We start from the raw sequence: 13,729 nt of genomic DNA, 5'->3' as shown, positions 1-13,729 counted from the left end.
GTGATATCTCATCACCAGCATCTCTGGGATGTTCTCCTGACAAACCTCATCAAGGGAAATCTGCTTCCTTCTGCACAGATCTGGATCACCACCAGACCAGCAGCTGCCAGTAAGATTCCTCCTTACTGTATCGACCGGGTAACAGAGGTCAGAGGGTTCAATGATGCACAAAAGGAGGAGTACTTCACAAAAAGATTCACGGATAAGAAGCAGGCTAAAGAAATCATTGATCGTGTTAAACAATCAAAGAGTCTCTTTATTATGTGCCACATCCCAGTCTTCTGCTGGATTTCAGCCACTGTTCTCCAGAAGATTTGGAGGAGAAAAGAAATCATGATCTGAAAAAACGATCAGGGTGATGACGACTCCAAGGAAACACATGCTGAAGATACTCCCAAGACTTTGACACAAATGTACACACACTTTCTCCGCTTTCAGATCCTGCAGAGTAGACGAAAGTATGATGGAGAATACACACCAGATGTTTCCTGGGATAAAAAAGCCATGCTTTCACTGGGGAAACTGGCATTTCATCAGCTGCAAGAAACAACCTGATCTTCTATGACAAAGACCTGGAAGCCTGTGGGTATTGATGTCTCTAAAGCATCAGTTTACTCAAGCATGTGTACCCAGATCTTAAAGAGAGGAAACAGGGATCATTATTGGTACCATGTACTGCTTTGTTCATATGAGCGTTCAAGAGTTTATTGCAGCCCTTTATGCACATTTGTTTCTAGACATCAACAAGAAAAACGCATTTGTCCAAGAGTCTACAGAACATGAAAAACAAAATGACACCATGATTGATTTGCTCAAGACTGCAGTGGACAAGGCACTTGAGAGTGACAATGGACACCTGGACCTTTTCCTTCGCTTCCTTCTCGGTTTGTCACTTGAGTCTAAAAAAACACTCTTAAGAGGTCTGTTGACACAGCAAGATTGTAATGACCAGAGCACAAAGGAAATAGTTCATTACATCAAACAGAAATTAGAAGCTAATCTGTCTTCAGATAGATCCATCAATCTATTCTACTGTCTGAATGAACTGAATGATCAAACTCTGGTGAAAGAGATTCAAACCCACCTTAGAGAAGGAAGTCTGTCATCTTCTGATCTTTCCCCTGCCCAGTGGTCTGCTTTGGCCTTTGTGTTGTTGACATCAGAAGAGGAGATGGAGGAGTTTGAGCTTCAGAAATCAAGAAATCAGACGAGTGTCTTCATTCGACTATCACCAGTTCATAAAAACCTCAAAAAAGCTTTGTTAGTAATTTGTCACATTTTGCACTCATCTTAAAACAAATTGATCAACAACCCTCTATATATATATATATATAATATTATATATATTATATATATATAATAATTATATATATATTTATATATATATATATATATATATATATATATATATATCTAATATCATATACAGCCTGCAAGTTAATTCTAAACAACACGGCCAAAGTTATTCTTTCTATATAGATTAATTTAATATAATGTGAGAATTCTTATATATTACACACTTCAAACAAATACATAAACATATAGTGTAATGTGAACATGACAGGTGCTCTGGCAGATGTGTGTACTGTATAATGCAGTGGAGATTTTTTTTTTTCTCAGTGTATAACTTAAATCCTCTGGCAGTTATTTATTTGGATGTGAATGCACATCAAACAAGTAGAGCACATTTAGAAATGTACCGTAATAATTCTAACTAAAATATGCTTTTTCTAAGATGAATGTAGGTTTTAAAAGAAACATGTAACTTAATTACAGGGGGTGCTGGTCATATAATTAGAATATCATCAAAAAGTTGATTTATTTTACTAATTCCATTCAAAAAGTGAAACTTGCATATCATATTCATTCATTACACACAGACTGATATATTTCAAATGTTTATTTTAATTTTGATGATTATAACTGACAACTAAGGAACATCCCAAATTCCATTATCTCAGAAAAATTAGAATATTGTTTAAAAGGTTCAAATTTTGAAGACACCTGGTGCCACACTCTAGTCAGCTAATTAACTCAAAACACCTGCAAAGGCCTTTAAATGGTCTCTCAGTCTAGTTCTGTAGGCTACACAATCATGGAGAAGACTGCTGACTTGACAGTTGTCCAAAATATGACCATTGACCCCTTGCACAAGGAGGGCAAGACACAAAAGGTCATTGCAAAAGAGGCTGGCTGTTCACAGAGCTCTGTGTCCAAGCCACATTAACAGAGAGGTGAAGGGAAGGAAAAGATGTGGTAGAAAAAAAAGTGTACAAGCAATAGGGATAACCGCACCCTGGAGAGGATTGTGAAACAAAAACCCATTCAAAAATGTGAGGGAGATTCACAAAGAGTGGACTGCAGCTGGAGTCAGTGCTTCAAGAACCACTACGCATGGACCTATGCAAGACATGGGTTTCCAGCTGTAGCATTCCTTGTGTCAAGCCACTCTTGAACAACAGACAGCGTCAAAGCATCTCGCCTCGGCTAAAGACAAAAAGGACTGGACTGCTGCTGAGTGGTCCAAAGTTATGTTCTCTGATAGAAGTTAATTTTGCATTTCCTTTGGAAATCAGGGTCCCAGAGTCTGGAGGAAGAGAGGAGAGGCACTCCAGAGTCTGGAGGATGAGGTCCAGTGTAAAGTTTCCACAGTCAGTGATGGTTTGGGGTGCCATGTCATCTTCTGGTGTTGGTCCACTGTGCTTTTTCTGAGGTCCAAAGTCAATGCAGCCGTATACCAGGAAGTTTTAGAGCACTTCATGCTTCCTGCTGCTGACCAGCTTTATGGAGATGCAGATTTCATTTTCCAACAGGACTTGGCACCTGCACACAGTGCCAAAGCTACCAGTACCTGGTTTAAGGACCATGGTATCCCTGTTCTTAATTGGCCAGCAAACTCGCCTGACCTTAACAATTAGAAAATTTATGGGGTATTGTGAAGAGGAAGATGCGATATGCCAGTCCCAAGAATGCAGAAGAACTGAAGGCCACTATCAGAGCAAACCTGGGCTTTCATAACACCTGAGCAGTTGCCACAGACTGATCGACTCCATGCCACGCCGCATTGCTGCCAGTAATTCAGGCAAAAGGAGCCCCAACTATGTATTGAGGAGTTTCAAGTTCATACTTTTCAGTTGGCCAAGATTTCTAAAAATCATTTCTTTGTACTGGTCTTAAGTAATATTCTAATTTTCTGAGATACTGAATTTGAGATTTTCCTTAGTTGTCAGTTATAATCATCAAAATTAAAAGAAATAAACATTTGAAATATATCAGTCTGTGTGTAATGAATGAATATAATATACAAGTTTCCCTTTTGAATGGAATTAGAGAAAGAAATCAACTTTCTGATGATATTCTAATCATATGACCAGCACCTGTATATTTAAGGGGAACAGTAACTGTACATAGACTGTTGTAATGGGGTATAAATATAATACTATTTTGAGTGAATGTAATTGTTACCAGTTTAACATTTAGTCTGTGTTTTTGTTTTTCTTTATCATTCTTAATTAAGTGACTTTAAAGCGTTGGGCAAGCAGGTTTTGTTTTAGATCATGATGTTTCATTTTTTTTTCACCATGTAATGAATAGCATAGCCTACTTAGAATATATTCACCATGTTGTTTTCATAGCATCCAGTTTGCACATTATTAGATTTATACTTATATCTATATATATATATATAAGATATATATGATATAAAACAGAAAAAATAAGCATGATTTAGTCCTAATTGATCAAATAAACAACTTACAAATTAAATCAATTATTAAAAAATAATATTAGCTGCAGTCTACAGTACAACAACCAAAAAAACGTTAGTATTTTTCACATGCATAAGATTGTTTTTATGTACCGATATATAAACTGTCTGAAAATTACTGAATCTATGAGCCTCACAAAATATTACAATTTACGGTAGCAATATTTACATTTTTGCATTTACCACATGTATGTATTAACCAAAGTTTATGATTACAATTTCCCGTATAGGGTTAAATGATTGCAATTTAACAATCCAAAAGCTGTTTAGCTCTAGCTCCAGTTCTTGGATCAGATACCTGTATAAAAGAACTGAACATGAGCAATAATAATCGCAGAAATTCTGGAGTGGAAATGCTCTGCATTGGGCTGGAGAATGTAAAGTGTCAATTAGAATAGATACTAAGGTAAATTTACTAAGACAATATACTAAGGTAAAGCAAAATATCTAAATGATGCATTACTCATATTGTCCAAATATTTTAAAAGAGGCTCATCATTAGGCCTTTCAAATTATGTGACTAAATAATGGTCTGTTTTAATATACTGTACATTTAAAGGCTTAATGTAAGTCACTTTGAGATACATGGACAACATAAGAAATGCTTAATTTAAATATTTTTTGTTCATGTGTACTTTTATTTTACATTATAATGCAATATATAATGACAATAATTTAAATATCTTTTTTTCAGGCTCAGTAAGTGTGAGTTGACTGAGGAAAGCTGTTTAGCTCTCGCTTCAGTTCTTTCTTAGTTCAGCATCTCCAGCAGTCTAAAAGAGCTTGACCTGAGCAATAATTATCTGCAAGATTCAGGCGTGAAGCTGCTCTCTGACTTGGATTGGAGAAGAACTGCAATCTGGAGAAAATCAGGTCAGTTTGCTGTCTAACATAATTAAAGGTCTCTGGGCCTTTTTGTTTGCATCCACATTTAAAGGGATACTCCACCCCAAAATGAAAATTTTGTCATTAATCACTTACCCCCATGTCGTTTCACAAAACCCGTAAAAGCTTTGTTCATCTTTGGAAACACAATTTAGATATTTTAGATGAAAACCTGGAGGCTTGTGACTGGTTCCATAGACTGCCAATTAAAAATACACTGTCAAGGTCCTGTAAAGTATGAAAGACATCGTCAGAATAGTCCATCTGTTATCAGTGGTTCAACTGTAACGTTATGAAGGGACGAGAATACTTTTTGTACTTGAAGAAAAAAAAAAAATAATGACTTTATTTAACAATTTGTCTCCTCTTTCTCTCCCCACATCATTGTAGCCCCATTTTGCAAACACCTGCTGAACACAAACTGCATATGCTGTTCTGTGGTCAGCCGCGCCACAAGGATACGCTGTTTTCTTTCAAATCAAAGTGTAAATACATTGTAGAAAAATGTATCCTTGTGTGCGTGCTGGGCTGACAAAGAGAGCGTACACAGTTTTGTGTTCAGCAGGTGTTTTCCAAAATGGCGCTACGGTGATGTGGGGCGAGGACAGAGGGGTCAATTGTGTATAATAAAGTTGTATTTTTGTTTTCTTCTCGTACAAAAAAGTATTCTCGGCACTTCATAACATTTACGGTACAGATGGACTATTCTGACGATGTCTTTCATACTTTACTGGACCTTGACAGTGTATTTTAATTGGCAGTCTATATTTTCTTTCATCCAAAATATCATAAATTGTCTTCCGAAGACCGAACAAAGCTTTTACGGGTTATAACGACATGGGGGTAAATGTTTGATTAATGACAAAATTTTCATTTTGGGGTGGAGTATCCCGTTTTAAGTCATGCGTTTTGTTTATATATATATATATACAGAGCTGGGTAGATTACTTATGAATTGTAATCAGTTACTGATTACAGATTACATGATAAAATTTGTAGTCAGTAATATAATCTCTTAGATTACAAACATTTTTGGGTAACGTAATCTGATTACTTTTGGAAATTACATTTAGATTTACATTTGTGCTAACCCTTATTTGATATCACATAAATTTAATTAGCCTAATCTTGTACTATTTTGACATACAAAGAAAAAAATATAGAGTCCAAAAAATATATTTAATTCACACCCACCAAGAGCCACAATAGCTTCTTTTTCAAGTGCAATGTATGGACAGTTAATACTTACAAAATACAAACACTAATATACCTTGCTGTTAGTGTTTGCTAATAACACTGAATAAAAACAAAATCACATCTTATGATTTTAAAGCATATTTACTTATAATTAAGTTAATTTAGAAAACAGCTACATTACAAAAACCAATATTGAAAAACATGAAATTCACAGCAATATAAGTGCTAGGTCAAATATTTAATCTAAAAAAAAAACTCTAGAAGTGTATATGACTGTATCAATGAAAAACATCATATATATATTATATATATATTAAAGACCATTTCTAAGTCAAATATTTCATCTCAAAACACCTGAAGTGCATATATTTAATCTAAAAAAAAAGAAAATCAACATTACAAAAAATATATTAAAGAACATGAAATTCCCAACAATAACTTTGCTAGGTCAAAGATTTCAGTGGACAGCAAATTAATCTTTGGTAGGCAGAGCTTACACTGAACAGTGACATTTTTCCAATTTTTATTTTTTTTTTTTCTTTTAAATGAATTTTTTTTTTTTTTTTCAGTGATTAAAGGCTGCGTTCCCCTCCATTTTCCTTTATCTTGTTGCTGATTTCATCTGAGCGCGACACCCCTCTCTGCCGGAAAAACTCGAAGAATCACGAACGTATTTTTAGCGGCAGGTTTATTATGAAGAAATATATAAACGTTAAAAATAAGGAAATTTAGGAGAATCAATGATTTGTAAACACCTTTTATTACCACTGTGTAAATAATATGTAATCATGTAATCCATAAAAAAAGTAACTGTAGTCTGATTACGAGTATTTTAAAAAGTAGTTTACTCTAATTACAAGTACTTGAGTTTTGGAATCTGATTACGTAATCCAGATTACATGTAATCCATTACTACCCCAGCTCTGTATATATATATATATATATATATATATATATATATAATTTGTTAAAGGAACAGAAATTTTTAGATTGTTGAATGTTACATTTTCATTCCTGTTTCTAGTCTTTCAGACTGCAGTATCACTGAAGAAGGTTATAAAGCACTGGCTTCAGCTCTGAGATCAAACCCTTCACACCTGATAGAGCTGGATCTCACAGGAAATGATCCTGGACAATCAGGAGTGAAGGAACTCAACGATTTACTGCAGGATCCAAACTGTCAACTAAAATACACTGAGGTGAGATGTGATGAAATAATACTAGAGATAACATGAAGATTATAAATATTCTTATTTCTTAATACAATAAGTTGTACAGGCTATTCTTGCTGCTGCTATTCTCATTAGCGTTTATATATAATAATAATTTATATTAAAAATGTTAAGGGATAGCTTACCACCAAAATAACTCTTCATTATTTACTCATTTAGGTTTTTGGATCCTGCTGCAGATGAAGCCTGTCAGTATGTGAATGGAATTGTGGGTAAAAACCACGTTACTCCTGAGAGAGCTGAATCTGAGTGGATGTGAAACTAGGAGACACACAAGTGAAATCAGATTGCTGCGCTTCTGCAGGGATAAACACTGTAAACTCGACACACTGAAGTGAGTATTGCAACATAGTTTAATACATAAAATGTGCATAAAACCTGTTTAAAAATATTTAAAATTACTATTATTTAATTTCTTATTGTTAGTAGCTTTCTTGGATTAGGACTGTCCATTGTTTCCTTAAATAAGGGTTTGAGATAAGCTGAAGATTGTTTCCTGTCTTTGTTTTTCTTTCTCTTCAGGCTGAATAATAACAGTATTACAGCAAAAGGATGCGCTGCTCTGACTTCAGCATTTTATTTTAAATCCGTCAAAATCTGATAGAGCTGGATCTGAGTAGAAATGTACTACAAAATACTGGAAAATTGAGAAAATCTGTCCTCTTTTGGAAAATGCAAAATGCAGATTACAGAAATTGAAGTGTGTATTTTCATTTATGTACATTTCTGCAAATAAATATGTATGTATTGATGTGTAATTTAATCTGTATCTTTGTGCTTTTTGTTTTATTTCCGTTGAACTTTATAATACAAACAAAATCAACAAAAACACACAAAAAAAAAAAAAACAAGGTGAAAAAGAAAGCAGGAAGAGAGGAACTGAGAACACCAACGATATATCCATCAATGGACAATACCAGACAATTAACATAGAAAACACAAAGGCTTAACTAAACAGGGAGAATTAGACTAACAAAACAGGTTCAAACAATCAGGAAGTAATGAGAACACATAAAACAGGAACAGAGAAAAATTACAAACTACGTTCACAAAATGGACAAAGATACAGAATATAAATTACAAAAATGTCTGTCTGGATTAGATCAAATGATAAAAATCTAGACAATTGCGGAAGACAAAAAAATAAAAGTAATATTTGATATTTTTTTTTTTTTTCTTGACCATAAACAGCACATTTTTGATGAATGACACAAATGAGACTATATGCTATTTTTAATTTTTTCGCATTAGCTGCCTGTAACTGTAACTTTTTTTTTATATAGATAGACTTTTCAGACTGCAGTATCACTGAAGAAGGATATAAAACTCTGACTTCATCTCTGAAGTCAAACTCACACCTGACAGAGCTGGATCTCACAGGAAATGATCCTGGACAATCGGGAGTGGAGGGGCTCATTGATATAGAGTGGGATGAAAGCTGTAAATTAAAGACCATCAGGTGATAGAAGCTTTCAGATATTTCAATGAAGCCACAGCCATAGTGTCTGTAGTGTACATGCAGAATTAAAATGACAGAAAAAAGGAAACTGGAAAGAAATTCAATAACAACGCAATTTGAATTTCATGAGTTTGACACTGAAGTTTTCTGAGACAAACAATAATGTACATATTTAACATGAATAATTACACATTATGTTGTTATGATTATGAATTTATCATATTCATATTTTATCATTTTATTTTCTTAGCAGAATTGGAGGCAATTATCACAACTATGATGTAATTATTATAAATATGCTGTACCCATAAGGAGGATGAGAGCTGCAAAAGGTATGAAATTATAACATGGTTATCTAATCTAAGTTCTTTTCTACTTCCTTTAGGTTTTTGAAAAGTCTTGCTGCAGAGGAAGCATGTAAGCACCTCACTGAAGTACTGGGTACAACCCCATTAGTATTAAAAGAACTAGATCTGAGTGAAGGTAAATTAGGGGACCTGGATTGGGAGAAACTCTCTGCTCTTTTGATGGACTCTCATAGCAAAGTAGAGAAAATGAAAGTGAGTGAACATGATGTAAACTGTTTATACAAATCTCTCTCAGTCACATATGTGTGAGCAGATATGAGAATCTTTTGATCTGATTTGTAATATATACTGCTGTTTTTGTCTTTAGGTTGAATAATTGTGAGCTGACGGAGAAAAGCTGTTCAGTTCTAGCTACTGTTCTCTCCTCCAAAACCATCCTGAAAGAGCTGAACCTGAACAACAGCCGTCTGCTGGACTCAGGAGTCAAAGAGATCTGTAAGGGTCTGAAAAAATCCTGTGTGTGAGCTGGAGATACTCAAGTTAGTACATTTCACCAGCAGCTACCATCAACAATAGTAGACTTGTCATATTAAATACTTTATTGGCTTTGTACAATATGTAAACATAACAACAATATATATATATATATTTATATATATATATATATATATATATATATATATATTTTTTTTTTTTTTTTTTTTTTTTTTTTTGCTGAACTCACTAATGCCTATTGTTACATACAGGTGCTGGTCATATAATTAGAATATCATCAAAAAGTTGATTTATTTCACTAATTCCCATTCAAAAAGTGAAAACTTGTATATTATAATCATTCATTACACACAGACTGATATATTTCAAATGTTTATTTCTTTTATTTTTATGATTATAACTGACAACTAAGGAAAATCCCAATTCAGTATCTCAGAAAATTAGAATATTGTACATGTTTGTTTACATAAGAATGAATGTCACCATCATTTTGGCCAATTATGCTGCTGCTTACATTTTGTCTGCTCTCTGTGTCGGAAACAGCAATCAGGCAGCTACGTCACATACAGAGTAGACAGCAACAGGTGAAGATAGCATATTTCTCTGGACTAATAGGGGTTTCAGTCAGAAAAGTTTTGAAGGACTTTGTTACAAAGCCACACTCCTTGTATTCTGTCCTGGCAATGTTGTTCTGAACAAGGTGCTGAAAGATAGCTAACAGAAATAAAGCTCCGTCACACGTCCTTCTTTGTATGCAATGAATACTTTACTTGACACAACTGTAAAAGTAAGAAAAAACACAAAAGATACAAATTACAAATGGATTCTATTTTAAAATATTATTTACACTTTCACATTCATAAACATTCACTTACACACTGAATTGCCCAAATAAATATTTGATTTAGATTACCAACATGCTTGAATAAAAAAGGGATTGCACACCTCTGTTAGCATGTTAGTCATTAGATTGCACTAGAATTCAGAATCAAACATTGAGGTTTTTAAACATCTCAATAAGCATCTTTTTTTTTTTAACTAAAACAAGAGAATATTACACTTTTTCTTATTTAATTTATAATTTACAGCCATACTCCAAGGAATAGATGTTAAACAATGACGTGCATCTGAAAACGTAGATCAGAGAAAAGAGGATCAGGTGCATGACGCCACAGATTTTATTATTATTATTTTTGTGAAGTAAAACAAACGAATAGCGCTTCTCTGGCTTTGTGCTGACATAAAGAAAACTTGGCCGAAAGACACCAGCGCATCCGCACAAGAGAGAGATAGAAACTTTTGTTCTTAAATTGTGTTTTGCTGTTCTGTATTATTTTCATTTTGCACTGTTTTAATTGTGCATGGCAATGCAGTTATTTTGGCAATACAAATGTGAAAACATATGGCAATAATAAAAAGAGTATTGTTAATTTTATGTCAAATTGCACAGGGAATACAAACACTGAACTCTGCATGCAGACTTAAAATAAAACACAGGCTCACGAGCTGATCGCCTAAACAAAGTGCACGCTTCCTTTTGAAACACGCAGCAAAAACAGACTTGAAGAAAAGATTAAGCCTAAGGATGGGTTTTCGTTAAGGTTTTTAACGGTATTACAACTCTTACTGATACTGCTTATCGACCCGGTAAATTAACGGTATTCTTAACGGTACTTTTTTTGTTTAAGGTTTGTATATATATATATATAGTATATTATATATATTGTGTGTGTGTATATATATATATATATATATATATATATATATATATATATATATATATATATATATATGATATATATATATACATATATACAACATATATATATATATATATATGTTCTCGCGGGGACTCCCCAGTTTCGGTCTGCTAAATAGTAAGGCGTAGCCAGCTGACTTCAATAAACAGGTACTCAGGCAAATATAAAAGTGTGTTTAGTTTCACCGCGGCAGCCCTTGTGTGAAGACCAACGAGTATAAAGACCATTGACTCTACCTGCACTACTCCCACCGAGCAAGGACACCGACAAGGCAACTTGAGTATTGCTTTTTTCGCTCCTTTCTTTTCTTTTTATATAGCTTGTTCTCAACTACTTATTTAGGTCACCTGTACTCACTATGTGCTTTCAGATCTCTACTAATACTACGAACACTCGGAGAGCACGCACTGTATGTCAGAGGGCAGGCCTATCCCAATAATCTACGGCCTGTCCCTCTTACCTCTACTACTTTACTCTCTTTTCCAGTTGGTCTCTGGAACTGCCAGTCTGCTGTGTAACAAAGCAGATTTAATTTTCTTCTATTGCTACTCATTCTGGTCTCAACCTCAAGGCCCTAACTGAGACTTGGATCAAACCTGAAGACACTGCCACTTCCGCAGCCCTCTCCTCTAATTTCACTTTGCTGGACATTTCAGGCTGGATGAATGACCATCACCTTCAGCTCAACCTTACTAAGACAGAACTGCTGGTGGTTCCAGCTAATCCATCGTTTCATCACCACTACTCTATACAGCGGGGGTTTGTCAACCATAACTCCTTTCAGGACAGCCAGAAACCTAGGAGTTGTAATGGGTCATCAGTTAAGCTTCACAGACCCTATTTCTAAAACGACCCGGTCCTGCAGATTTGCCTTATACAACATTAGGAAGATTAGACCCTTCCTGTCAGAGCAAGCCACCCCCAACTTCTTGTACAAGCTCTTGTTCTCTCCAGTCTGTAATATTGTAATGCTCTCCTGGGCCAGGCCTTCCTGCATGTACTATCCTTATGCGGCCCTCCAGAAGCTTGCGTTCTGCAAGTGAACGGCGCCTTGTGGGTTGCCATTCAAAATGGTGGTTCAAAATCACTCCCACAGACCTTTTTCTGGACTTTGCCCGGCTGGTGGAATGACCTCCAATCTCAATTCGAACATCCGAGTCTTAACTCATTTTCAAAAAAACATCTAAAGACTCATCTTTTTCACCAGCACTTGACCAACTAATACTAGCACTTACCTTCTTCTTGGTCTATCCTATTCTTGAGGGGAAAAAAAACCTTGCTATGTGTTCTATGCTAGACTAACTGAGACTTGTCATGGCACTTGAATGCTGTTGTTGTTCTCTTTTTGGTCTGATTGCTTCTATTGTTCTCATTTGTAAGTTGCTTTGGATAAAAGCATCTGCTAAATGATTAAATGTAAAATGTAAAATGTAAATGATTGTGTTTTTGAGAAAACAAAAAACAATGGTTTTATGCGTGGTTAGTGAAAAACTACAATTTTGAAGTCACTGAAATAAGGTCATAAAACACATATAGAACATTTGTTCACAAAAACCTGGATCTTTGTAGCCTAGAATTTTTGCTTCAAAATTTTGTGAAAATCATCTTGTTTACTCACTCACAGAAAACATAGATTGATTTAAAATTTTCTAAGACACTTTTTGTTTCGAAAGTGCAATATGCGAGTAGGCGTGATTGACCATGAATATTAGTGTGATTTACACCTGAGAAGACAAAGGCCCGCATAATGAGCTGCATAATGAGCCTTTCAGTCTCGTGTGTGGACTGGAGAGGGAAGAGTTTCAAGAAAGAATGTGAGGACAAAATAAATGTATATATTTTTTATGTCTGTAGTTTTTTATTTAGAATATATTTAATTATCCCACAAAATAACTTCACTTGCAAGTGCAGTAAAAACAGTTTATTAGGAACAATCAAGTCAAATGCTGACTTTAAAAGCTGAATTTTTTAGCATCATTACTCCAGTCACACGATCCCTCAGAAGCCATTCTGATATTCTGATTTGCTACTCAAAAAACATTTATTATTATTAATATTAATGTTGAGAAGAGCTGAGAATATTTTTCAGGTTTTCAGAAGAACAGCATCGTTTGTTAACATTATTGTAATGGACACTGATCATTTATTTAAGTAGTAATTTATAGGGAAAACACAATTAACACATAGCACATTTATTATCAGTTTTGTCTTGTGACTGCGTTCGGACGCCATCCTGTTCGCTCCACTTAGACTGTGTTTTTATTTAAGTATTTACTTAACGTTACTCTCACCTTTTGCACGCATAACATCGGCACTGATCACATATGACAGCAGAACACTTTTAAACACACAGAAACCAGTTTTACGACGTTTTACCCATGATCCAAGTTGGCCACCTGAGATTCTCTGCACAACGGATGAGAACAATGGATATGAGAGGGCTCCTCCGAGGCGACGAAACCGAAAAGAGGGAAACCTGCTTTGGGTTTCGCAACAGACTGAGGACCCGAGTGCACAGTCCACCTTTACCCAGTATCCTGCTAGCCAACGTCCATTCGCTTGTGAAAAAGATGGATGATCTAAGAGCCAGGAAAAGATTCCATCGGGACATAAGGGACTGCAACATA

At 34.9% G+C, this 13,729-nt stretch overlaps 1 protein-coding gene across 1 annotated transcript; it reads left to right on the top strand.

Annotated features, from left to right (window-relative positions):
• Window positions 1–799: 799 nt before the first annotated feature.
• Window positions 800–9,223, top strand: LOC122144959 (NACHT, LRR and PYD domains-containing protein 12-like). The gene is made up of 4 exons (XM_042756186.1): window positions 800–884; window positions 8,377–8,539; window positions 8,925–9,099; window positions 9,215–9,223. The coding sequence occupies exons 1-4, from the start codon at window positions 800–802 to the stop codon at window positions 9,221–9,223; spliced, it is 432 nt and encodes a 143-aa protein (XP_042612120.1).
• Window positions 9,224–13,729: the final 4,506 nt, after the last annotated feature.

This window comes from Cyprinus carpio, unplaced genomic scaffold (genome assembly GCF_018340385.1).
Source record: "Cyprinus carpio isolate SPL01 unplaced genomic scaffold, ASM1834038v1 S000006809, whole genome shotgun sequence".
NCBI classification, from domain to species: Eukaryota; Metazoa; Chordata; class Actinopteri; order Cypriniformes; family Cyprinidae; genus Cyprinus; species Cyprinus carpio.
The sequence above is the reverse complement of the archived record's forward strand: the minus strand, read 5'-3'. Positions and strand labels throughout refer to the sequence as shown.

Coding starts and splice junctions, on each gene's coding strand:
- LOC122144959 (XM_042756186.1), top strand. CDS start 800: ATGATTGATTTGCTCAAGACTGCAGTGGACAAGGCACTTGAGAGTGAC. Junction 885..8,376: donor TTTCCTTCGCTTCCTTCTCG/GTTTGTCACTTG, acceptor TAGACTTTTCAG/ACTGCAGTATCACTGAAGAA. Junction 8,540..8,924: donor TGTAAATTAAAGACCATCAG/GTGATAGAAGCT, acceptor TACTTCCTTTAG/GTTTTTGAAAAGTCTTGCTG.